The following is a 26760-nucleotide window of genomic DNA, read 5'->3' as shown; positions in this document are numbered from 1 at the left end:
GCTTCATGGATTTCTGATCTCACTGATTTTGCCTGACTATATGTCGTTAGAAACATGGATAATTTGTGGTACAAATGCAAAACATTTGGCTCATCATATCTCTGCTCACTGTAAAAGAGCTGCCAACCTAATCCCTCCCCTCAGCCTTCCTTTTCTGGATTTGTGGCCCTGCAGGTTTCAATTCGTGTGCATATCCGTTTACTTTTGAACGCAAGAATTTGGAGTGGGTGTGGGCCATTTGTCCCTCGAGTCTGCATTCGCAATTCGTTAAGATCATGGCTGATCTGATTGTGGCCTGAACCCTATTTCCCTGTCTTCCCCTATTAATCTCTTAACTCCTTCGTCGATCAAAAATTTATCTAACACAGCTTTGAATATATTCAATATCTCCGCCTCCACTGTTTATTTTATTTATTAGTATCACAAGTAGGCTTACATTAACATTACAATGAAGGTACTGTGAAAATCTCCTAGTCATCATACTTTGACGCCTGTTCAGGTACACAGAGAATTTGGTATGGCCAATGCACCTAAACAACACATCTTTCGGACTGTAGGAGGAAACTGGAGCATCCAGAGGAAACCCATCCAGACGCGGGAAGAACGTGCAAACTCCAAACAGTCACCAAGGCCAGGATTGAACCTGGATCCCTGGCGCTGTGAGACAGCAGTGCTAATCACTGTACAACCATGCTTTTTCAGACAGAGAATTCTACAGATTAACAACCCTCAGAGAAAGATCCCATCAGTGTTAACTGGGAGACTGCATATTTTTAACTGTTTCCTAGTTCTAGACTTTTTCAAAAGGGGCATCCATCCTGCTAAGTCCCCATAGGATTGCCACCTCTTCTTCCTGGGGTGAATTGCTTAGTTTCCTTGGTTCTACCATTAGAGGTGGATTACATACCCATTAGCAGTCTTTTCCATTTTGTTTTGTGATCACAATGAAAAATGTCTACTTAAACGTCACATTTATCAAATTATTTCCAAGCGTCAGTGTCAATTGCTTGCAAGTTAATTATAGTATGTTTAGTAAGTGTGTATATAGTGCAATCAATGTAGACAAACACCACAAGGAGCTTTGAGATGGAGGTGGAGGGAGTTGAAGGAAAAAAATGGGCACCGAGGCAAAGAAGGCAGCGGTGTGTTTTTGAGAGGCAAAGAGAAGTTACATCCAGGAGGTAAACTTTAAGGTTTAAAGGAGAAGAGGTCAGTATAATTGTAAAGGAGGTTATGGAGGGTATTCCAGATGATGATAGTTAAAGTGGGACTGCCATGGATGGGAGGGGAATTGTTAGAGGCCAAAGTCAGAGCAATGAAGAGGGATTGTAATACTTGAAGTTAGTGATGGGTATGGGCAAAGACCACAGAGAAATTTTAAAGAAAAAGATCAGAATTTTAAACTTGAGCTGTAAGCCATCAGGAGATAATGATGACTGAGTAAGCTTACTCATTGCCCCCATCAACATGACTCACCCAGATTAACCTCTGCTGAGTCTCTGGATATTTTCTTGTTTGCTAAATTAACTGTTCATGTGGTTTTCTGAAGCAAAATGCTCAATTTGTCCTGAATTGGCAGTTCTTTGGTGTGTAGACCTATTGTCCCCAATTAGAATGGACCAAGACTGCTCAGGTTTATTGTCCAACCCTTTGTCTCACATTTATGACACCTTTGTCAATCTCTTCATTGCTCTGACCTATCTCAGTCCTTTTATTCTGCCCTACCTCCACCACCTACCTCTCCAATTTTATCTGTTATTACATTTCTATCCCCCTTCAGTTCTGTAGATGGGTCACATGAACTTGTTAAGTGTTTTTCTCTCCACAGATGTTGCTAGACTTGCTGAGTTTATCCAGCATTTACTGTTTTTTTTTCATGTTCTACAAAGTTTGGCATTGAGCCCCAGTTTAGTTGAAAATGTGACCCTGCTTTCATCCATTGCATTACTCAGCCCTCAAGTCCAATTATTTTCTTGTAATCTCACCCAGTTTTGGCTGTTCAGTATGAAATATGACAGTAGTTTCTCCCTATTGATAGGCTTCTCGTGCACATTGTTGTTCCGAAGGTTTTGCTAACACACAATCTGTAATTAATGTTCTACTTTTTGATTTCAGTATATCACTGTGCAGACCATTTCTGGAACTGGATCTTTGAGGATTGGTGCCAATTTTCTGGTGAGTGGCATGCTGTCTGCTGGAACATATTTCATGCTGCTGCTATAGTGTCAACTCATCTGAACTTGCCTTTCTCATTTCTCCTACAATGCAGATACAGTGCCCTACAGCCTTACTTCTCACTCTGTTAACACCAAGGTTTGTTGCATTGTTTCTTATGCAGAGAGATTATTTCCCCAGGACCTCCGAATTGTGGCAGTCTTTACCTCCTTTTGTCTTTCCTTCTTCCTACAGTTTGTTTTCAGCCTTCTAAACTTTATGACTGTTGTGACTGTATCCAAATTTACCTTGTGTCTGTCATTCCTTTCAACCTTGGTTACGTCCTACACCATTGGCTCCCAATCTTTCAAATTTGGTTTCTCAAAGAGGTTGTTCCAAACTCTTCAGAGAGAAGTGGGTGTGTTTAATACTCTGCTTATGGAGAACAGTCAGCCTCTTGCATCTTCATCCTAAGTTGAAAGGGAGAGTATTAATGCAGAAGTTAATATACAGGTTAGTAGGGAGAGAAAACTTGTGCAGGCATGAGGGAGCCATTCACTTGGGATAATCTGAAATCTCTGTCATTGTGGCTTCGTTTTATTAAATATTCTGAGGTGAAATAACAGTACAAAGCCATTTTGTTTTAAAGCATTTGACATGTCTGATTATCTCAACAGTGATTATTTTGATGTTTGAAAAACGTGTATTTGCGCATTGGCACCAGTCATGTGCTTTGATAACTATCTAATCTGGTAGCTATATAACTCCAGTGTTTCGGTCATGTGAACAAGTCAGAGGAAATGCAATGTTCAGTCAGATTCATTGTTCAGTAAGATCCTATTGTAACATTCAACTCTTAACATAAGAAATAGGAGTTGGCACTCAACCCCTCTAGCCTGCTCCGCCATTCAGTTAGAGCAGCATGGTGGCATAGTGGTTAGCACCGCTGTCTCTCAGCACCAGGAACCCAGGTTCAAATTCCACCTCGGGTGACTGTGTGAAGTTTGCACATTCTCACCGTGTCTGTTTGGGTTTCCTCCAGGTGGTCTGGTTTCCTCCCACAGTCCAAAGATGTGTGGGTTAGGTGGATTGGCCATGCTAAATTGCCCCTTAGTGTCAGGGGGATTGTCAAGGTAAACACGTGGGTTAAGGGGATAGGATGGGATTGTTATTAGTGCAGGCTCAATGGGCCAAATGGTCTCTTTCTGCACTGTAAGAATTCTATGAAGATTGTGGCTAATCTGATTGCAGCCTTAATTAAACTTTCCTGCCTGCTTCCCACTCCCGCATAACCCTTGGCTCCCTGGTCGATCAGAAATCTGGCCAATTCAGCCTTGAATATATTCAATGACCCAATCTCCACTGCTCTCTGGGGTAGAGAATTCTAAAGATTAACATTCCATTGAGAAAAGAAATTATTCCTCTTCTCCGTTTAAATTAGTGGCTCCTTATTTTGAAGTTGTGCCCCTAGTTCTAGTTTCCTCCATGGGGGTAAATATCCTCTCAGCATCTACCCTGTTAAGTCCCCTAAGAACCTTCTATGTTTTAATAAGATTACTTCTCATTCTTCTAAGCTCCAATGAGAAAGGCTGAGCAATGCTTAACCATTCCTCATAAGAATCAGTCTAGTCAACCTTTTCTTAACTGCCTACAATGCAAGTATTCATTCAGTTCTCTTCTCACACCTAGTGGTGCATCTGTTTCTATAGCTAGCTATTCCTGGAACAAGTTACTAGTCTGTTGCTAGCGGCTTGTTTAAGGGATGCATTTCCACATCAAGCATGGTTGACCAGGAGTCTCTACTGCTCTTATAGCCATCCATTGGTGTGTTAGAAGAATTTTGCAAGTTGACACATTCAACCTATTCGGTTGCATTATGAATGCAACTTCCTTGGCCATCAAGATAACGGGTGGAGGGGTGGGACTCAAACCCAGTGCTTTAGGCTCAAAGGCAGGGATGCTACCCACTATGCCACAATACAAGTATACCCCTCCTCAAAAAGAACAGTTCTCTTCCTGCCCCCATTTTCCTCCTCCTGCAATCTTTTTAAAATATATATGTGGTTTGTTTGACAAAATATTGAGTGGTGCTCAGATGGTAAAACAGAGTAAAACAGGAGGACCCCTGTTTGGTTGGGGTAGAGAAGAAGAATCCTATAATAACATGGTGCTTTCTCCTGCCTTGCAGGCAAGGTTTTACAAAAACAGCCGAGAAGTCTATCTGCCCAAACCATCCTGGGGCAACCACACACCTATCTTCAGGGATGCTGGCTTGGAAGTCAAAAGTTATCGCTATTATGATCCGACGACTTGTGGTTTTGACTTTGCAGGGGCACTAGAGGACATTTCGGTGAGTGTGCTATTAAGCCAGTTCTTGGATAAAAAGCTGGTGAAACTCAGAATAATATATTTTTGTGATGTGTGCATATAATATATATTTTAATGTAGCCAAATTGATGCTAATTCAAAAAAACATTTAAAACGTAGTCTGATGTTTTTAATTCCAAAAGTAGATTTCATTGTTGGTGACATCTGCCTGTAATTTGCTACAGAATTTTGTAAACTCATTGATTTCTGATAACTGGGATTGCTTCAATAACAGTTCGTGATCTTTTAATTTGGGTGAAGAAATTATAAAGTTTTGTCACTTCTCTAATGTACTAGTGTGGTCAAGTGGAAAAGAAAATCACTTGGGTTAATAAGTATTTATTAGCAATCAACAAGACTGTCAAATATTTTAATGACCTCAAATTGCACTCCCATCACCAATGCTTCATGCTGACTGTACAAGTCAAGAATAGCTTCATCTTTGTTGCCATCAGACTTTTGAATGGGCCTACCTCATATTACGTTAGTATTTCTCTACACCCTTGCTTTGACTGTAACACTACATTCTGCATCCTCCTTTCCTTCTTTCCTATGTATTCTATAAGCAGTATGTTTTGTCTGTATAGCATACAAGAAACAATACTTTTCATTGTATGCCACTACATGTGGCAATAAATCAAATCAAAAACTCCTGACCATCCTTGAACACAAAGACTGCCTCTAATTGTAGTGATAGGTACTTTAATACTCCCTATTTACGGCACAAAAAGACAGAATATTATAATCATCATTGGTTGGGCTAAGGCCTAGGAACCCTATAACTAGTGGGAAAATAAACTCGGGGGAGATGGAGGCTAAATTATTTTCTATAGCATACTGTTAGTCCTTGCCAAATAGACTTCTTTGAGAAAGTAACAAGGAGGATTGATGAGGGTAGTGCAGTGGATATTGTCTGTGGATTTCAGTAAGGCCTTTGACCAGATCTCTCATGGCAGACTGGTCAGAAAAGTGAAAGCTCATGGGAGACGGGAATGTGGCAGGTTGGAGTGGTTAATGGATGTTTTGTGGATGGAAAACAATTTCCAGTGGTGTTCCACAAGTCTGAATGTTGGGGCCTGTGCTTATGTTGTATATATTAATGACTTAAAATGTGGGTGGTATTAAATGGAAATTTGAAAATACAGAAATTGCCCATGTAGTTGATAATGAAGAGGATAGCTGTTGACTCCAGAATGATATCAATGAGTGAGCAGAGAAGTGGCAATTGGAATTCAGTGCAGAAAAATGTAAGGCAAAGCATTTGGGAAGGGCAATCAAAGCAAGGGAATAGTCAAGAAATGGGAAAATTATTGAGAGGGATTGAGGAGGGGAGAGACCTGAGACTATATGTTCACAGGTCCTTAAAGCTGGCAGAACAGATGGACAAGATGGTCAAGATATTGAATGCAAAAGTAGAGATGTAATGATGGAACTCTATTAAATGCTGGTTAGGCCACAGTTGTGTACATTTCTGGTCACCATTATAGGAAAGACATAATTGCTTTGGAGAGGGTGCAGAAGAGATTTACAAGAATGTTGCCAGAGTTTGAAAACTGCAGCCATGGGGAGAGGTGGATAGCCTAATTGAGGTGTACAAAATGATGAGGGGCCTTGGCAAGGGCAGTCATGTAAAATTTATATCCCTGATGGAGGGGTCAATTACCAAAGGGCACAGATTTAAGGTGATTGATAAAAAGATTACGGGGGACGTGAGGAAAGGATTTTTCACCCACAGGGTGCTGGGAGTCTTGAATTCACTTTCTAAGTTGGTGGTTGAGGCTGAAATGCTCAACTCATGTAAAAATACCTGGATCTGTATCTGAAGTGCATTGGAAAGGAGATTAAAATGAGCAGCTAATTTATTCTTTGCAGACTGACACAGACCGTGATGGACTACTTCTGCACAGTAACCGTTCGATGGTTCTATAACTAGTCAAAGTCACGTATCAAAAGGGAAGAATTATCAATGGTTGAGATGTAGTCATGTAGTTCACATCATAGGGACACTCCAAAGCAGTTCATGTACAATTAACTATTTCTGGAGAGTATTCTGAAGACCCTCACACAAACATCAAATGAGGCAAATGTTTTGAATCAACGAATTCAGGGTGCAAACATCTATTCTGTTTCACAAGTGGAATTGCTGTAGTGTACAACTAACTCAAAAATAGATTTATTCCTAGTTCTGGTCTGAGCAAAAATTAGCGCACTTTAAATTCTGTCCTCGCAGTTTCCAAAAAAATACTCCCTATTACTGGTGTGAAGCTAGCAGTGCAGCAGCTTTGCTACTGAAGCATGTTCGTGGTGCATGATGCTAAACATTCAAAGTTATTTATTAAATGGTGAGTTCTGAATTCAGAACTGTAGAGAGGTTATGCTGAGAATTATGGGAAAATATCACCATTGTTCACAATGGGTTTCAAATGTTTGCTTTCTAAAACTTTAAAGGAAATATATTTAGACTTTTCTATTGGTATTCTTCCCGTATCCTTTGCAGAATATTCCAGAGCAATCCATCATCCTATTTCACGCCTGCGCCCACAATCCCACAGGAGTAGACCCAAGGTCTGAGCAGTGGAAGGAGCTGGCTGCTATAGTCAAGGTGAGGGATAGTTCTGCTGTGTTTCTAAATGTTGAATCTTGTAGCCAAAAACGTCTTTTCCACTTCTTTTGAACTGAGATAGTGAAAAAGTGTACAAACTCGTTTGCAAGTTCTTCCTTGTAACAGTATATTCTATCTAATAAGAGATAAAGTACAGTACATGTCATGGCATTTAAATCAATTATACCTGTTTAAATAAAATGAATCAAACCAATCAGTACGTGCAGCTGAGAGTTTTGCTTTTGCTGTCCAGAAAAGGAATCTCTTCCCATTCTTCGACATGGCTTATCAGGGTTTTGCAAGTGGAGATGCTGACAAAGATGCTTGGGCTGTGCGATTCTTCCTTGATCAAGGCATTAATTTGGTTCTGTCTCAGTCCTATGCTAAGAACATGGGGCTCTATGGTGAGTAAATGTCCCTGGAAGCTCTCCAGTTTTTGCAGCTTTAATTTGGGTTTGAACAGCATTCTCCCCCCGCCACCCCAAATCCCCGTAACCCCATGGATTTGCCACGGTTAGAAGTAACCATTTTCCTATTTTAGTCTCTCCACGTTGCCCAACTTGCCTGTTGGATGGAGAGATCAGTTGGTAACCCGCAGTCCCAGGCCCTTTGTGAGTTCCACTTCACTATCTAAACACAGGGAGTTGATGTGGTGGTTCATGACACTTCTGGTTCATCCCTTTCCTTTGTGTCTGTGCCTGGTATTTGTTTTATTCCTCACAGAAGTGACATAGCTGAGATCAGGACTATTCTTCCTGATCTACTCTGTTTTTTCCCATTGCGTTATTGTGCTAAAAGAAACGAGAAGGCCCTGGGTTGGTTTTTGGTCTATACAGGTTTTTTTCTGATCTCAATTAGATAACAATCAGGCACTTGCCATTGGTGCCTGCGCCCCTGGATTCAAGGGATGTAAAATTGATCTGAGGATCATGCTGGAAATTGCTGATAGCTTTCATAAGCCACTGGAAAAGTCTTGGAAGTTTAACATTCCCATTATAGCACATGTGGGCATAGGCAACAAATAATCTGTGACTAGGGAAGTAAAGTTGAATTATGGAGAAGTTTGAGACTGGAGAAAGATCCTTTGCTTTAAAGAGTAAGTAGCAATAAAGCTGTGTCCCTAGGGAAGTTGATTGTAATTGTGAAGTTATCCCTGGCATCAAATGCTGGGAGGGAAAATTTAAGCTTTCAGTTGATGTATCTGCTCCTGATCATGGTCTGCTGCTCCCATCAAGAATGTGGGCATTAGCTAAAGACAGGCTTGTCTGTAACTCCCCTTCCGTTATTGGATATTGTGCAGGATTTCTTGACCAAGCTCCTGCTCAAAGAATAGTAAATTGGAGTCCAGTCTGTGCCAGCTAGGAAATGGTCCCTTTAGACACAATGGCTTAAAGCAGAAAATGGTAACAAAACTCTCAACTGCTCTTGAATTTAATGCTAAATTGTTGAACAGATTTTGTGGTGTGTAGCTGCACTGTTTCCTCTTGAGAGTTACTGAGAGAGGCAAGGGAAGAAATTTTGGCCAAAATCTTTGTATCCTTTACAGCCATGGGCGAGGTAACTGAGGAGAGAGCTGACATCATTCCTCTGTTTAAGAAAGGTAGAAGAGACAAATCTGGGAAATTACAGGTGGGTGAACCTTACATCAGTGGTGGGGAAATTATTGGAGAAGATTCTTAGGGACAGGATGTATTCACGTCTGGAAGAGAATAGGCTTATTAGCGATAGGCAGCATGGTTTTGTGAAGGGGAGGTTGTCTCTCTCAAACTTGATTGAGTTCTTTGAGGAAGTGACTGGAAAAATTGAACAGAGCAGAGGATGTTGTATACGCAGATTTTAGTAGAGCCTTTGGGAGTAGTGGATAATGAGGCGGATTGTCAGAGGATACAGCAGGATATAAATCGGCTGGAGACCTGGGCCGAAAGATGACAGATGAATTTAACCCGGACAAATGTGAGGTGATGTGATTTGGAAGGTCTGCTGCAGGACAGCATATATTAAATGGTAGAGCCCTTAGAAATGTTAGCATACAAGGGAATCTAAGCGTGCAGATCCACAGTTCTCTGAAGGTGGCAACTCGGGTGGTCAAGAATGTACATGGCATGCTGGCTTTCATTGGTCTGGGCGTTGAGTATAGGATTTGGAAAATCATGTTGCAGCTGTATAAGACTTTGGTTAGGCCACATTTGGAGTGTTGTGCATAATTCTGGTCGTCACACTATTGGAAGGATGTTGATGCATTGGAAAAGTGCAGAAGAAATTTACCAGGATATTGCTTGGTTTGGAGGATATGGACTGTGAAGAAAGGTTGAACAAACTTGAATTGTTTTCGTTGGAGCATTGGAGGATGAGGGGGAACCTGATAGAAGTTTACAAGATTATGACAGGCTCGGATAGAGTGGATAGTCAGTCTTTTTCCCAGTGTCGAAGGGTCAATTACTCGGGGCGTAGGTTGAAAGTGAGAGGGGGAAAGTTTAAAAGAGATGTAAGGGGCAAGTTTTTCACACAGATGGTGGTGAATGCCTGGAACACGCTGCCAGAGGAAGTGGTGGAAGCAGATTCTGTAACAACGTTCAAGAGGCATCTTGATAGACATATGAATATGCAGGGAATAGAGGGATATGGACCACACAGAGCAAGAAAATATTAGATTAGAGAGACATCTGTGTTGGCACGGACTTTGTGAGCCAAAGGGCCTGCTCCTGTGCTGTATGGTTCTTTGTTCTCCTTTAATGTTCCGCTGCAAAGGATTAATGGCATTCATGACCTTTCAGGCGAGCGTGTTGGTGGATTCACAGTAATCTGCAGTGACGTTGATGAGGCAAAGCGGGTGGAATCACAGCTGAAGATTCTGATCCGTCCCATGTATTCTAACCCGCCGGTAAATGGAGCTCGCATCGCCTCCGCCATCATGAACACAGCAGATCTCCGAAAAGAATGGTGAGTGTGTTTCATGACTGAGAACATGTCCAAGGTTTGCCTGCAGCAGCTTTTTTATATTAAAACAAAGCCTAGCTCACTTGACCTCATATTTTAAAAAATACTGAGGTGAAGCTATGGCTACATGATTAAAGCCAAAGGCCCTGAATAATGTGACAGTCATGGCTCAGTGGGTAAAATTCTGGCCATTGCATCCAAAGGTGATGAGTTCAAGCCCCTACCTAAGAGATTTGAACATGTAAATATAAAATCCTGCCTAAGGTCAATGGAGAATTCCAGGACGGACGAGGCAGTAAAAGTCCATCCATAATCTGGGTTGACGCTGCAGTGTAATATTGAGGCAGCGCTACACTGTTATAGGTGCCTTCTTTCAAGCACCTGGGTTTAAATTACCAGGTGTTAAGGTACGGATCAGAAGCCCCAAAAAATGTTATGAAGCCCAATTAGAACCCAACAATTTTTCTATTTTGACATTAGTGTGAGGATGAGGTGTTTCACTCCAGGTATGATTTTATTGACACATTAGGACAAACTTTATTTTTAACAGTATAGTTGAATTGACTCAACTTTTACTAATTGAAATACTTAAACATGACAGGATACAAAATTCTTAACTGCGAATTTATCTCTATTAGTTCCAATTCAAGCAACATTCTTCTTAGACTTAAAACTCCTTTTCAAAATCAGTTAGTAATACATGTGTTGTTGTGCATGTGCTGGGGCTGCCAGTCGTTAAGCCTCCAAAACACCTCTGCAGAGAGAGAGATCTATTTCTCCTAGCATGTTCCAAACAGCAGCTTCCAGAGAGAGAGACAAAGTGAGTGAGAACTTGGCAGTAACTGCCTGCTTTTCCCTGCAAGCTTAGCTCCTTAAGCACTTGACTATCAATGACAACTTAATCAAACTCATACTCTGAATTCCCAGGGGGAAAACCAAATAAACAAAAATGCATTAACTCAGATTAAAACAAACACATTCCTCACTAAAATCAATCATTAGCCTGCATTCTTAGCATGTGAGCTGTCTGTATTGCAGACAAATTGGCACCATGAAAAACAGCTGAGTTTTAAACATATCCCTCACATTTAACATGATATAGATACATTTCTGGAAGGCACACTATCATCGCGCAGAGGAGATAATACAAACTAGGAGTGTGTTTGATACAACTTAAAAGAATGAGTGATTTAATCAAAGGTTTTGCAATCTTAAAGGCAGTTGGTAGGATAAATGGAGGGCAATGATTTCAACTATTATTTACTATATTATCAACCTAATGTTTGCTATATTAAAAAAAATTGTGGTCTGTTTACGTGTGGTATTTCTCCTTGTAAATCTATTGTCATTTTCATTTATTGGATCATTTTATATTTAAAAGCAATTTTGACAAACTTTATTTTCTGCTTAGGAACTGAGATGTTAATCCCCTTTAATACTAACCATGTATGTTTTTGCCTTGTAGCCTTTCTTGGTATCTGTCTATCCTTACCATCTTAGGCATGGGCCTGTCTGTTATCAGATACAGTCTGTTACTGCAATGAAGATAGATAGTGCAAAGTGTAAAGGAACAGTGAGTGCAGGTTACTTGGTAGTGCAGAAAATGTTCAGAGTCCACTAAGCATGGAGACGAGTGGCACTGATATGGCCTGCAGTATCCTCCTGCAAGTATTTCTGTTGAGTATAATTTGTTGTCTGGTCAGAAGTACATTAATTTGAAAAGCCATCATCACAGCCTGTCAGGAGCTTGATGGAAATACTGTGTACCACCAGGCTTGTGTTGCACTGTGCAATGTGCTGGATTCACTAATCAGATAAAACAAGAGCATGGCTAAAGAACTTGACTCAGGACGCTGCAGTTTGATCCTGGCAATCTGCACAAACTATTTGTAAATCTGATTAGGCATTTGTAGTTGATCCATGTTCAACTCTGAGCAATCTTGACACTACTCATTGAAAGTAAACCAAGAGGAGCAGATTAACCGCATTAGCACAGTGATATTACACTGGATGTCGTCAATTCTAATTTGTTCACTGTCTGTTAAAACAGTGATTTTATCTAGATGACCAGGCATTGGCAACGTCTGCCTTTCTTATTGTAAACTTTCGGTTGGCCTTGTACATTTCCCTTGTGTTCAAGCTGTTGGTCTCCCAACAGTGTTCTCCAACCTCATAATCAAGCATTGACTTCCTCTCCCCAATCCTTAGATGCACAATAACACAGCTTGTGTTGGGCGGATTAACATATGTTTTTATTCTGATCAGGCCCTAACTGTAATTCGACAGCATCTGTTCTTCATTTGTAGGCTAAGTCCTGGTGTACCTTTAAGAGCGACTCTTCCCAACTGGCCTCCTTTTTACGACCTGTAAATGGGCAAAATGTTGAACGCTCAGCCTTCGACTGGCTCTGTTCTCTGTCCAAGAATTGGCGACTAACACTGTCATTTAAACTTGCTGCAACCACCCCCATCCACTTTCCCCAGATGTGGGCACCCTTAAACTTAGTCCCTTTAGAACTAAAAAGATTAAGACTGATTCATTCTTACTGTACAAGTATTTCTTGGTGATATTGCGAGTCTTTATAGCTCTAGAATCCTGGCATTGCAGAGCCATGGGCCCAGTAGGGAGCAGGCAGCACATTGAAAGGAAAACAAATAGATCAGTGCTTGGCGATTGAGTTTCTCCTTAGAATGGAGAAGGTGAAAGGAAGATTTAAGAGGTGTTTGAAATAATGGGGATGTTGTTTCCATGGCATGAGTGCAGGACTGAAGATAATTGACAAACAAACCAGAAGGGAAATCAGGACTGTTTTTAACATGGTGAGTTATCAAGAGCAGAGTCTTTAAAATTTTTACAGCAGAGGTAGAAAAATCCTTCATAAGGGGGGGGAGGTGAAAGGTTAGTGGGGTGAGCAGAAATGTGGAGCTGAAGTTACAATCAGATCAGCCATGATCTTATCGAATGGTGACACAGGCTCAAAGGGCCAAGTGGCCTTCTCCTTGTAATTCGTATGTTTGTATGATTTGGGATACGCTGCCTGAAAAGGCAGTGGATGTGAATTCAACAGTAACTTTCAAAAGGAAATAGGGTAAATATTTGAAGGGGGGAACATTGCAGACCAGAAAGACCAGGGAGAGGGACAAATAGAATAAATGTGACAAACAGCCTGCACAGAGACGATGGGTGAATGGACTCCTGTGCTGCATGATTCCCTTCCGTTGTGTGTCAACAACATAACAAGGCCTGGTGCATGTTCATTGCCCCTAACTTATATAGAACATTACAGCACAGTACAGACCCTTTGGCCCTTGATGTGCCGACCTGTGAAACCAATCTAAAGCCTATCTAATCTAAACTATTCCAATATTGTCCATGTGTTTATCAGCTTGACCAACTGAAGGATTATAAACACAGTAAATCCAGTGAGAGCCTTTCAGAAGTCTGTGCATCAGGTTGAGAGACTTTCTGTGGTCACCTTGAGCCTATATTTCCCCACATTGGCAGTTGATGCTCATTTAGTAAGAGGACAAAGTTTGCTGTTCCAACATGTTTGCATACCTCTCTCAATTACACAAACTCAATTCCCCCTATTACCACACTAGGTCAGTTCTGTCATGCAGCACCAGTCCTTGAGAACACATTGGAAATTAATTGCTATTACACTCTTCCTTGCTAATGCTGCTTTTAAACATGTTTGCTGACATTTTGAAATTGTACAAATATAAGCTAATAATAGCAGTGGTAAAGAATGGAGTAAATGTAGATGGTTCTGTCTTGTGGGCAGATTGATGCAATAATTTACTTCACTCAAAGTCTAAAATTGGTTGAATCAAAATCACTATCTCTTGGTCATAAACTGAGTCCCACAGCCTACAACTGATTTTGCACTGATTGTCTTAGTTTCAAACTTCAATGTGTTGAGACAAGGTTGTGAGAGTTTCACGTTAAACCAATACTTTATCTAAGTTTGGGAGTGTTTGATTCTTGTGTAGGGTGCCTGAACTGGAAAGTGTTTATTCTCCAGCACTGGCATCTCTCACCTTGAGCAGATTTCCCCCAAAAATTTAATGTCATCTCTTCTATAGCAGAAGGAAGTCTATTGTAAGAATTATCCTTTTTGTCTTACCCCTGGCCAGGCTAGAGGAGGTGAAGGGAATGGCAAACCGCATCATTAGTATGAGAGAGCAGCTGGTATCAAATCTGAAGAAAGAAGGCTCAATCCATAACTGGCAACACATCACCGACCAGATTGGAATGTTTTGTTTCACAGGCCTGAAACCAGAACAGGTAATTCAAAAACAGCTATTCAGTCAGAGGAGTAATCTTTAATAATACTGATCACACGTTTCCCAGGGCATGAGCTGTGGCGGGAGAGTGTGCAAACAGTGGATATGGCATGGGGCCATTCTACCAACCACTGAGGTGGGGGGAGAGGCCTATGGAGCTGGCAGTTCATGTTGAATTGAGGTAGAATGGCGACCTTCTCTTGTCAAGCTGAATGCTGACATTTCTGTGACTGAGATCAGAAGTAGAGGCACGGACCTGATACTGGGACAAAGTCCAATGCATGTTTGTGCTGTTATTCAATGCCCATTGATTGTCTTAACTTCAGAAGTACATTGAGAAGAGCAGAAGATGGGGAGATCAGGTGTAAAGAACAAAGAAAAGTGCAGCAATGGAACAGGCCTTCAGCCTTCCAAGCCCGTGCCAATCATGATGTCCTAACTAAACTAAAAAAAACCTCCTGCCCTTTGTTTGTATTCCTCTATTCCCTCGTTATTCATGTCCTCATTGGGATGCCTCTTCTGAGTTGCGAATGTGCCTGCTTTCCACCAACACCTCTGACAGCGCATTCCAGGCACCCACCACTCAGCGTGAAAAATTTTACCCTTACATTTCCCTTAAACTTTTTCCCCTCTCACCTTGAACCTGTGCCCTTTTGTAATTGACGTTTTCTTCCTTGGAAAAAGCCTCTGACTATCCACCCTGTCTAAGCCTGTCATGATTTTGTAGACCTCTGAGGCCTCCCCTCAGCCTCCGTCTTTCCAGTGAAAACGATGCTAGTTTATCTAACCTATCCTCGTAGCCAATGCCCTCGAGACCAGGCAACATCCTGGTGAACCTTCTTTGCATTCTGTCCAAAGCTTCAACATCCTTCTGGTAGTGTGGTGACCAGAACTACACACACTATTCCAAATGCAGCCTAACCAAGGTTTAAATAGCTGCAGTTGTGCAGTCATTGGATTTTTTTTGGGTGCAAGCAACATGAATTGTACTGAGTTATTACTTTACAGTTAAATAGTGTGTGCTGGGCCACTCCAGTGATCTAGAGTCAGGTGTAGACCACAACACTACCCCTTAAACCTTTTGCACATGTCCCTCACTTCCTGGCTACAGTCACAATTTGGAGTCAGTATTTAGTATTGTGAATACATATGTAAATATTTCTAATAGAAATTCATTAGACATTTATAGTGATAAAATATGTGAGCATTATACTGTCAAATGGTTCAATGTGTTTTTATAAAAGAATCTTGCATTTTCTGAGATTTCAAATGCTCAAAATAAGGTTTTAAATAAAACTTTAAAATTCTGATATATTTTTAGTAATTTTATTATTTCCGTACTGAATTGTTTCTTGTGTCTTAATTTTATTACTTCAAGACTTGGATTTTAACTGGACATTTGTATCACTGTATCTGGATAAAACTAACAAACACTCTGCAGTTAGACCATGCTCAGGATGTACAATCAGTTTCCAGAATGTATCATGTGCAATAGCTTTACATGTTGTGCACTTTCTTTGGAAGATCCTTAAACAAGGCAATGGATTTTCAAAGCTTTCATTCAGAAAAATAGAAACTTTGATATAATTTGATCAACAATTGCTACGAGTACTGTACAACAGTGCTTGAGATAGAGTCAGAGTTTTACAGCATGGAAACAGGCCGTTTGGCCCAACTTGTCCATGCCCTTTTATTTAAACCCAGCTAGTCCCAGCTGCCCGCATTTGGCCCATATCCCGCTACACCCATCTTACCCATGTAACTCTCTAAATGCTTTTTAAAAGACAAAATTGTACCCACCTCTACTACTATCTCTGGCAGCTTGTTCCAGACACTTACCACCCTCTGTATGAAAAGATTGCCTGTCTGGACCCATTTGTATCTGTCCCCTCACCTTAATCTTTTTAATTGCACCAAAGATCTTTGTTGACGGTTTAAAAAATACAAGTTTGATCCCCAAGACTGGAATTTCCTTTTTGGTCACTCACCTGTGTAGGCAGTGCTGATGGTGAGGATGCAATGTGGGGTCTGGGTAGGAATGTTTTGAGTGCCCGATGAAGGCTTCAAATTGACCAGGAGTAGAGACAAATGGATGGAAACACAGTGTTAGGAAAGGTGGCTTAAGGCAGTCTGACCTCCCCTCCTTTCCTCTCTCTAGCTCCCCTCCTTTCCTCTCTCTAGCTCCCCTCCCTTCCTCTCTCTAGCTCCCCTCCCTTCCTCTCTCTAGCTCCCCTCCCTTCCTCTCTCTAGCTCCCCTCCCTTCCTCTCTCTAGCTCCCCTCCCTTCCCCTCTCTAGCTCCCCTCCCTTCCTCTCTCTAGCTCCCCTCCGGTGCCAAAGCAGACTGCTATACCCGGCCCTCCACCCCAACCTTTCCCCAATCCTGCTGGACCATGGAGCCCGCTACTCCCTTAGTGCATCCCCTCCAAGCAAACACTATGCTCCAAGATCCTTTTCGATGCTCATAAACCCCTAGACCATATTTCCATTTCTCTGATCCCAGTTCCCTTACTAATTCCTCCCAGATCCTGCAAGCATTTAACAAATATTTTTAGAATTTATCCCAATCTCAATTCTTGAGAAGCTACAGGGTTGATTTGTTCAAGTATTAAAGGGGTTTGCAGAGAATAAAAGGCTTGGGTTACGATTTTTGCAGTGTGTTCCTATTCAGTTACAAGAAGGCATGGGGGATCTGAGTTACTCACATCATGGGGATACCCAAATCCTGGTACTGTATCTCATATTTAACTCATTGCCTTGGAGCTGTATTCATTCAGAAAGTTGCATACAATTCTATGTTTATTTTCTATTACTCAAGAGGCATAGCTTAATGGAATTCATTTGTATTTCATTTCTTACTGCAGGTAGAGCGTCTGACGAAGGAATTCTCCATCTACATGACCAAGGATGGTCGAATTTCGGTTGCTGGAGTCACCTCTGCCAATGTGGGGTATCTTGCACATGCTATCCACAAAGTCTCCAAATAAAGTACCCATGAAAGGGGGAAGACCCGAGGGAGGAGAAACACAGCTTCCAACCACAGCCAGGAACAGGAATATTTGTACAGAATGTAGCAATGAGATATGTTGTTTATTGTGTGGTGGACATTAATTGTGAAAACATCCAGTCTGAGTATAGGGAATAAACCTTCCATCTTCTGGGGAGTTTAAGTTATCAGAGTACACAGGATCAGCCTCTGAGGTATCATTTTCCTCTGCCATTGAGAAAATTGAGATTTTTCATACTGTCTAAAGTCTGCTTTGAAACTTGTAAATTTGGCTGACCAAAGTATCTGCTTCTTACTCTTCCTTGAAGGTTTAGGTTTGTACAAATGAAAAAGTTCATGTTTCCCTCTGCTACTTTTCTACACAAAGCCCCTGCCCTCTGGGAACTTGCAACACTCCCCCTTTCTATCCTCCTCACATTTTCTTTCTCACAGCCCTCAGTAAATCAATTGATCATCCATCTGTTTTCAGTCGACCTGCACTAATTCTGTTGTTGCACCTGCATTTCGAGTGTAACAACTTACATGCCGTCAGCAGTCAGTATTGTCATCTTGCACCTTGCCTCACTCCATGTGCTTTATTAGTGGAAAGTTCAGATGTTCTAAGCAGTGAATCCAGTCGTAAGTAGATGCAACAGTCACATGCTTTGAGCCTAGTACACTCTTGAAGCTGGTTGCTTAGCCCCATATTTGTTAAATTGATATCGGTCATGATTGTCAGAAAGAAGTGTTTTGTCATTCTAAGATTGGCCTGAAATCTTGTAATCATGCTGTGTGAGGGTTGTAGTCTGGGACTGCAGCAGACTTATCATGCTAGAACAGGTTACTTTCATTGTCCATTGATTTTATTTAGTGGGGTGGGGGGGGGTGGTTACAATTGGCTGAAGTGTTCTGTTCACCATTGCACTTCTTTTAATGTTTGACCCCATATTTACCAAGGGGCAGCTTAGTCACAGGCGGTATTTGAAAATTGAAGGGCTGTTCCAGCCAGGTGTTACAGTGCTGTGGTAGTAAGCTTAGTTTTGCTGCAGGTTCATAAATTGTGTTTATAAAGTATAACCTAGGGTCTTACAAACTTGTACTCAATGGATCAATAAAATAATTACTTAAACTAACAATAACAACTTTATTTCCTTGTGTTTCTTCAATTCTGTACAGTTTTATTGTGTTTGTATCTTGCTGCTGATGGTTTAAATCTTGTGTGAGGATGGCGGTAGTGGCAACAACATTACATGTGTTGTCTTTAAATGCATCTACAAAATGGAACAACATAAAAGAAATAGGAGCAGGAAAAATCCATACAAGTCTGCTCTATCATTCAATATGATCATGGTTGATCTTGGGCTCTCCTTGCCCATTCCACATATCTCTTGATCCTTGGGATACCAAAAATGTGTGTATCCCAGCCTTAGCAAGGGAAAGTTATGCTGAGGGCAGACTCTGTTCACCCTAAACTATACAAGGAAAAGTGACACCTTTTTGGTCAGAGACTTTCCATTTAAGTCAATTTTCTCAGCCGCAGAGGTCACTGAGTTATTGGATTGAGCAGCCAGTTGAGGTACAGTAAATCCTCACAAAGTTGTTTCTTACATTTGTGACTAAATGAAATGACTTTTAATGATTCTTATGGTAACCCATGATTCAATGTTAAAGTGAACATTTCCTGGTTGTAAAAACAAATGTACAAGTTGATATTCTATACCATACATGTGTAGCACTCTGGATTTCCAGCTCAAATAACTTGCAAGATAAAATAGCTAATCAAGTATAACCAAAATACTGTATAAATTCAAATTGGGTAAGACGCACAGGTTTTTCTTGGGCAGTCACTCAGGTTTGGGGATCACTTCTTTCCACTCTGGCGTGATAGTTTATGAAATGGCTGAAAAGTCAAATGCGCAGTCTCTGGACTCTGCCACATAGAACCATAGAAAATTACAGTTCAGAAAACAGGCCTTTTGGCCCTTGTCTGTGCCGAACCATTTTTTGCCTAGTCCCACTGACCTGCACTTGGACCATATCCCTCCACACCCCTCTCATCCATGAACTCGTCCAAGTTTTTCTGAAATGTTAAAAGTGACCCCGCATTTAACCACTTTATCCAGCAGCTCATTCCACACTCCCACCACTCTCTGTGTGAAGAAGCCCCCCCCTAATATTCCCTTTAAACTTTTCTCCTTTCACCCTTAACCCATGCCCTCTGGTTTTTTTCTCTTCTAGCCTCAGTGGAAAAAGCCTGCTTGCATTCACTCTATCTCTACCCATCAAAATCATATCCCCCCTCATTCTTCTACGCCCCAGGGAATAAAGTCCTAACCTATTCAATCTCTCTCTGTACCTCAGCTTCTCAAGTCCTGGCAACATCCTTGTGAACCTTCTCAACTTGTACATTTGTTTTTACAACCAGGAAATGTTCACTTTAACATTGAATCAGGGTTACCATAAGAGTCATTAAAAGTCATTTCATTTAGTCACAAATGTAAGAAACAACTTTCAGTGAGGATTTACTGTACCTCAACTGGCTGCTCAACCCAATAACTCAGTGACCTCTGCGGCTGAGAAAATCGACTTATTTACATCCTTCCTGTAACTATGTGACCAAAACTGTGCACAATACTCTAAATTCGGCCTCACCAATGCCTTATACAACCTTACCAAAACACTCCAATTTTTATACTCAGTACTCTGATTTATAAAGGCCAGTGTACCAAAAGCACTCTTTACAACCCTAGCCACCTGTGACGTCACTTTTAGGGAATTCTGTACCTGTATTCCCAGATCCCTCTGTTCAACTGTACTCTTCAGAGTCCTACCATTTAGCCTGTACGATCTACTTTGGTTTGTCCTTCCAAAGTGCAATACCTCACACTTGTCTGCGTTAAATTCCATTTACCATTTTTCAGCCCATTTTTCTAGTTGGCTCACATCTTTGAAAACTTTCCTCACTGTCCACTACACCTCAAATCTTTGTATCATCAGCAAATTTGCTGATCCAATTTACCACATTATCATCCAGATCATTGATACAGATGACAAACAACAGTGGACCCAGCACTGATCCCTGCGGCACACCACTAGTCATAGACCTCCATTTAGAGAAGCCATCCCCCACAACCACTCTCTGGCTTCCTCCATTGAGCCAGTGTCTAATCCAATTTACTACCTTCCCATGTATACCTAGTGACTGAACCTTCCTAATTAACCTCCCATGAGGGACCTTGTTAAAGGCCTTGCTGAAATCCAGGTGGACAACATCCACCATCTTCCCTTCATCCATTTTCCTGGTAACATGTGGGCAAGTATGGCTTGGAAGGTCAGTTATGTGTTGCTTGGAGATTTTTACATTACCACCTTTCTGCATGTCCCTCACTGTCTCTGTTCAAAACTTCTCCCATTTGACCATGGAGACGTTTAACCTCTTCAAGAATGCTTTGAGCGCATCCCAAAAGCCTTTCCGTGAAGGTGGCTTTGAATGATTTAGCACTTCAATATTGAGGATGTTGAACTGGGGAAGACCTTGCTTTCTCCCCCTCAGACTTTAAAATGGCTTCTGTGCCTCTAAAATCAGCGTGCAGAGTTAGAAAATTGACCTTTTTACAGAAATGAGCAGCCCAGCCTTCAACTTTCAGTTTGCAAAAAAAATTAATTTAGATTATCCTTTCTTCAGAACTTGGAGGTGTTAAAGGTGTGGATGAACAGAGGGATCTAGGTGTGTGTGTACATAGATCCCTGAAAGTTGGGAATCAAGTAGATAAGGTTGTCAAGAAGGCGTACGGTGTCTTGGCGTTTATTGGTAGGGGGATTGAATTTAGGAGTCGCAGTGTAATGTTGCAACTGTACACTACTCTGGTGCGGCCGCACTTGGAGTACTGTGTGCAGTTCTGGTCCCCGCATTACAAGAAGGATGTGGAGGCGTTGGAGAGGGTGCAGAGGAGGTTTACTAGGATGTTGCCTGGTATGGTGGGGAGGTCCTATGAGGAGAGACTGAGGGATCTAGGGTTGTTTTCGTTGGAAAGAAGGCGGCTAAGAGGGGATCTTATTGAAACATATAAGATGATTAGAGGTTTAGATAGGGTAGATAGTGATAGCCTTTTTCCTCGGATGGAGAAAGCTAGCACGAGGGGGCATGGCTTTAAATTAAGGGGGGGTAGCTACAGGACGGATGTCAGGGGTAGGTTCTTTACCCAGCGGGTGGTGAGGGATTGGAATGCCCTGCCTGCTGCAGTTGTAAATGCGTCTAGTTTGGGGGCGTTTAAGAGATCTCTGGATAGGTTTATGGACGAAAAGGGATTGGTATAGGCTAGTGGGTCATTGTTTTTGTAACTGGTCGGCGCAACATCGTGGGCCGAAGGGCCTGTTCTGCGCTGTAATGTTCTATGTTCTATGTTCTATGTTCTTCCCACTGAATTTGGATGAATTTTTAAAAAAACTGCTGGTGATGCTGTCTCATCTGCTGCAGACTCGAACAAGGGCCAGACTTGGGGACTCAATGAGTCAGCCTCCTGAAGGGTAATTAATGTTGCCCTTGTTTTTTTTAATCTAAACAAGGAAAGCAATTTTGCCTACGTATGGAAGCAAATGCCTATCTCCCCCTCAGACTTTAAAATGGCTTCTGTGCCTCTAAAATCAGCGTGCAGAGTTAGAAAATTGACCTTTTTACAGAAATGAGCAGCCCAGCCTTCAACTTTCAGTTTGCAAAAAAAATTAATTTAGATTATCCTTTCTTCAGAACTTGGAGGTGTTAAAAAAAATCAAACTTCCTGGAGCGTAGTCAAATTCCTTGCTTTCTTCACAATAATGCCAATCAGGTCACTGGATCTGACATCCGACCAACATTAAACAATGAACTAATGGCAGAGATGACACAACACGATGACAACATAAAAACAGAAATACTGTTATGAAGTGGAGCAACAGGTTCCAAAGAATAAACAACTTGCAAATAAATCAATGTTAGCATAGGATGGGTTCAAAATGCAAGGTCTTACTGTAGCTGGAAATTGGATTCTAAAGTAATTTAAACTGTCACATTTGGACTGTTAATTGTCAAGGTTATTCAACTAAAGGACAGCCCATCTGATGCTCATGTGCACACTTTATTAGCAACAGTCAGCAAATTAGAGAGGCCAAATTATACTGAAATTAAGTTGCCTAGATGCCATGGTGTGATTTTTGAAGTCACACCTCCAGATAATAGCCCAGGCTCCTGGACATAACCATCATGCACTGCACCTGAGTAAGTCATGCTGAATACAAAGTGGAAATGTTTGATCGTACAAAAGTTGAGGACTGCTGAAAAAAGAAACATTAAATGTTTTCATCTCGGGGACACCAAGCAAACTAGTATAAGGGCAAAACAACAATTTATTCGGTGAGAACAGGATGCTTATTGGTTGGCAAGTAGGCTCTTATTGTTAGAGGTGTAGCCATAGTGAATGCATCAACTAATAGTGACTGACAGAGAACTACTGAGCATTGTTTAAAATTTAAACCAGGCAGCTTGAACATATTGGTAAAAGCATTGCCCTGGGGAATGAATCAGTGAATGGTTGTAACTTATTTTGTTTAGTTGAAACAGGCACATGTGTACATGTTCTTCCTGTTTGAAAAGAACAGGGGCCTATGTATTAATATAAGTAGCTTTTAGTATATGCAAATGTACCACACTACAAGCCCAACTGGCAATCTGAAATTGGTTATAGTGTAATCCTTAGCACATGAGGATTACTAAGTAAACTTTGCCCAATTGTAGAATCACCTCTGCTGTTGGAAACTATTTTGAGTTTTGCAAGCATGGTTGGTAATGGTCTGTACTTGCCCATTGCATATTGCAGAAGGGACATGCTGTTTGACTTGATATGCTATTCTTTGGGCCATGCAACCTATGTACCTAGCATCACACTGGCACTAAAATTCATGTACCACATTACCCATTTGTGTGATAAGCAGGATGTCTATTTGACTTTATGGCAACAGCCTCTTGGTGGCAAATACCACTTAAAATACATCGAACCTCAACATTGCAGACATAGAGGCCTTTTGGCCTGTCAAGTCTGCACCAACTCTCTGAAAGAGCATCTTAGCCAGGCCCACACCCTGGTCCAACTCCCGTAACCCCTGCAAATTTAGCTGGGCATATCCATGTAACATGTACATTTTTGAACTGTGGGAGGAAACCAGAGCACCCGGAAAAAATCCACGCAGATACATGCAAATTCCATGCAGACAGAACCTGGGTCCCTGGCGCTGTGAGGCATCAGTGCTCACCACTCTGCCACCATGCTGACCACTTAGTTTGCTGTTGCATAGTAGCAATGTGAAATTCGTTGCTCAAATTTTTTGAGATATTTTTCCCTTCCAGGGTAATCTGAAGTAGACTGGGTACTTGTGGAGTGTGCAGATAAGTGTAAGATGAAAATTTTCAAAGTATTTTTTGTAGCAATACACAAACAGTCGACATACTTTTTTTCTGTAGCAACTATTTTAGTTTAGGCCCTACCTGCTTCAAAAAGACAACCATCATCCCAGTACCAAAGAAAAGCCAGGCAGCATTCCTTAATGATTATCACCAGGTGGCTCTGACATGCATCATGAAGAAGTGCTTCGAAAGATTGGTCATGGCATGAATCAGTTACAGTCTCCCTGACTGCCTGGATCCATTACAGTTCACCTATTGTCACAACAGGTCTACAGCAGACATCTTCTCCCTGGCCCTACACTCGACCCTGGAACACCTGGATAACAAAGGCTCTTACGTCTTATAAATTGTTACTTATTGAATACAGCTTTCACCATTATTCCAACAAAACTCATCTCTACACCTAATGGCCTGAGGCTCGGATCCTCCCTCTGCGACCGGATCCTAGGCTAAAGACAGTAAGGATAAGCTTGTTGCTTATCCACGATCCTCCTCCACGATCATCCTCAACATTGATGCGCCACAAGCTGTGTCCTCAGCCCCGTATTATACTCCTTATACACCTACGACTATGGCAAAATTTTCCTCCAAATCGATTTTCAAGTTTGCTGACGGTACCACCGTAGTGGATCAGATCTCAAACAGTGATGAGCTGGAGTACAGGAAAGAGAATCTGGTAAATTGGCGTGATGACAATAATCTCTTCCTCAATGTCAGTAAAACAAAGGCGATAGTCATCGACTTCAGCAAGTGTAATGGAGGACATGCCCCTGTCTATATCAATGGGATGAAGTGAAAATGGTCAAGTTTTTAGATGTCCAGATCAACAATTTGTCCTAATGCCTCCATGTCAAAGCTATCATTAAGAAAGCCCATCAAAGCCTCTACTTTCTCATGAGGTTAAGGAAATTCAGCATGTCCTTTATGACTCTCACCAACTTTTACAGAGGCACCATAGTATCTGTTCTGGATGTATCAGCTTGGTATGGCTCCTGCTCTGATCAAGATCACAAACTCCAAAAGGTTGTGAATGTTGCTCTCACTAGTCAAAGAGGCAACACACCATATTGGAGTCATATTTACAGCCACAGAAAGACCTGTCTGATGCCCTCACTATCAAATCCCCTATCACTATTACTCTTTCATTCTTTCTCCTTTCCTCTGCAGCTGTGCCACCCGTGGTGTCACACACTTGACTCTGGCTGCACTCCCTTGACAATGCTACAAATACTCAAGTTAATCCCCTTTTGCAACAATGAAATGGGTTTCTTCTGGATGCTCTGGTTTCTTCCCACAGTCCAAAGATGTGTGAGTTAACAAAATTTAGCATGTTAGCTATGATTCTCATCAAATTTTACAGATGCACCATAGAAAGCCTTCTTTCTGGTTATATCACAGCTTGGAGGGACCTCGGGGTCCTTGTGCATGAGTCGCAAAAACCCAGCCTGCAGGTGCAGCAGGTGGTCAGGAAGGCGAATGGGATGCTGGCCTTCATAGCGAGGAGGATTGAATATAAAAGTAGGGAGGTCTTGCTGCAGCTGTATAGGGCATTGGTGAGGCCGCAGCTGGAGTACTGTGTGCAGTTTTGGGCGCCGCACCTGCGCAAGGATATTTTGGCCTTGGAGGGAGTGCAGAGGAGGTTTACTAGGCTGATACCGGAGTTGAGGGGGTTGAGCTATGAGGAGAGGCTGAATAAACTAGGCTTGTACTCGTTAGAGTTTAGAAGAATGAGGGGAGATCTCATTGAGACGTATAAGATGATGAATGGGATGGATAGGATAGAGGTGGAGAGACTCTTCCCGCTCAAAAAAGACAGTAGGACTAGGGGGCACAGCCTCAAGATAAAGGGGGGGCGGTTTAGAACGGAGTTGAGGAGGAACTTCTTCACTCAAAGGGTGGTGAATCTCTGGAATTCTCTGCCCGTTGAAGTGGTGGAGGCTGCCTCGCTAAATATTTTTAAGACGTGGGTTGATGGGTTTTTGATAAGAGAGGGGATTAAGGGTTATGGGGAGAGGGCGGGAAAGTGGAACTGAGCCACGACAGATCAGCCATGATCTTATTGAATGGCGGGGCAGGCTCGAAGGGCCAGATGGCCTACTCCTGCTCCTATTTCTTATGTTCTTATGTTGGTATGGTTCCTGCTCTGCCCAAGACTGCAAGAAACTACAAAAGATCGTGAATGTAGCCCAATCCATCATGCAAACCAGCCTCCCATCCATTGACTCTGTCTTCACTTCCTGCTGCCTCAGAAAAGCAGCCAGCATAAATAAGGACCCCATGCACACTGGACATTCTCTCTTTCACCTTCCATCGGAAAGAAGATACAGAAGTTTGAGGTCACGTACCAACCAACTCAAGAACAGCTTCTTCCCTGCTGCCATCAGACTTTTGCATGGACCTTGCATTAAGTTGATCTTTCCCTACACCCTAGCGATGACTGAACCACTACATTCTGCACTCTCTCATTTCCTTCTCTGTGAATGGCATGCTTTGTATAGTTTGCAAGAAGCAATGCTTTTCACTGTATGCTAACGCATGTGACAACAATAAATGAAAAGTTAGATTGATTAGCCACGCCAAATTGTCCCTTAGTGTTGTGGGATTAGCAGGGTAAATCCGTGAGGTTATGGGGATAGGGTCTGGGTGGAATTGTCATTTGTGCAGGCTTGATGGGCCAAATGGCCTCCTTCTACAGTGTAGGGATTCTATGATTCTAAGTCTTCCTTTACTGGTTTCTATTTTTCCTATTTAGCGTTATCCACATGGCTTCAGTAGAGCTAGAGGCAGGCTGCTTGCTCCATTGCTCTGAGGGCTATGTCTGAATGGATGTCCTCTGGGATTTGGAGCCTGTGAAGTATCTGCCTAAGACTTCTCCAAGTGCACCCGTGCAGGGGCAGACTCTGCCACAGGACAGGAGGCAGCATGTGGGCTCTGTTTTTGGGAGGTGAGGCAAGAGAAGTTGTGTACCTTAAGAAGAGTCCCACTCCCATTTGT

At 41.9% G+C, this 26760-nt stretch overlaps 1 protein-coding gene across 1 annotated transcript in view; it reads left to right on the top strand.

Moving 5' to 3' along the window:
* LOC145342067 (aspartate aminotransferase, mitochondrial-like) overlaps nt 1-18472 on the top strand; it is a 37175-nt gene extending 18703 nt beyond the window's left edge. Inside the window, exons 4-10 of the mRNA XM_080187268.1 lie at nt 2116-2175; nt 4343-4504; nt 7019-7123; nt 7377-7527; nt 9898-10063; nt 14197-14347; nt 17209-18472. Of these exons, the coding sequence (XP_080043394.1) occupies nt 2116-2175; nt 4343-4504; nt 7019-7123; nt 7377-7527; nt 9898-10063; nt 14197-14347; nt 17209-17331 (918 nt within the window). The 3' untranslated portion in view covers nt 17332-18472. The remainder of the gene's footprint in view (nt 1-2115; nt 2176-4342; nt 4505-7018; nt 7124-7376; nt 7528-9897; nt 10064-14196; nt 14348-17208) is intronic.
* The last annotated feature ends 8288 nt before the right edge of the window (nt 18473-26760 follow it).

Source organism: Carcharhinus amblyrhynchos, chromosome 4 (assembly GCF_965287045.1).
Source record: "Carcharhinus amblyrhynchos chromosome 4, sCarAmb.v2.hapA, whole genome shotgun sequence".
Lineage (NCBI taxonomy): Eukaryota > Metazoa > Chordata > Chondrichthyes > Carcharhiniformes > Carcharhinidae > Carcharhinus > Carcharhinus amblyrhynchos.
Note: the sequence above shows the minus strand (reverse complement) of the source record. Positions and strands in the feature narration are given on the sequence as shown.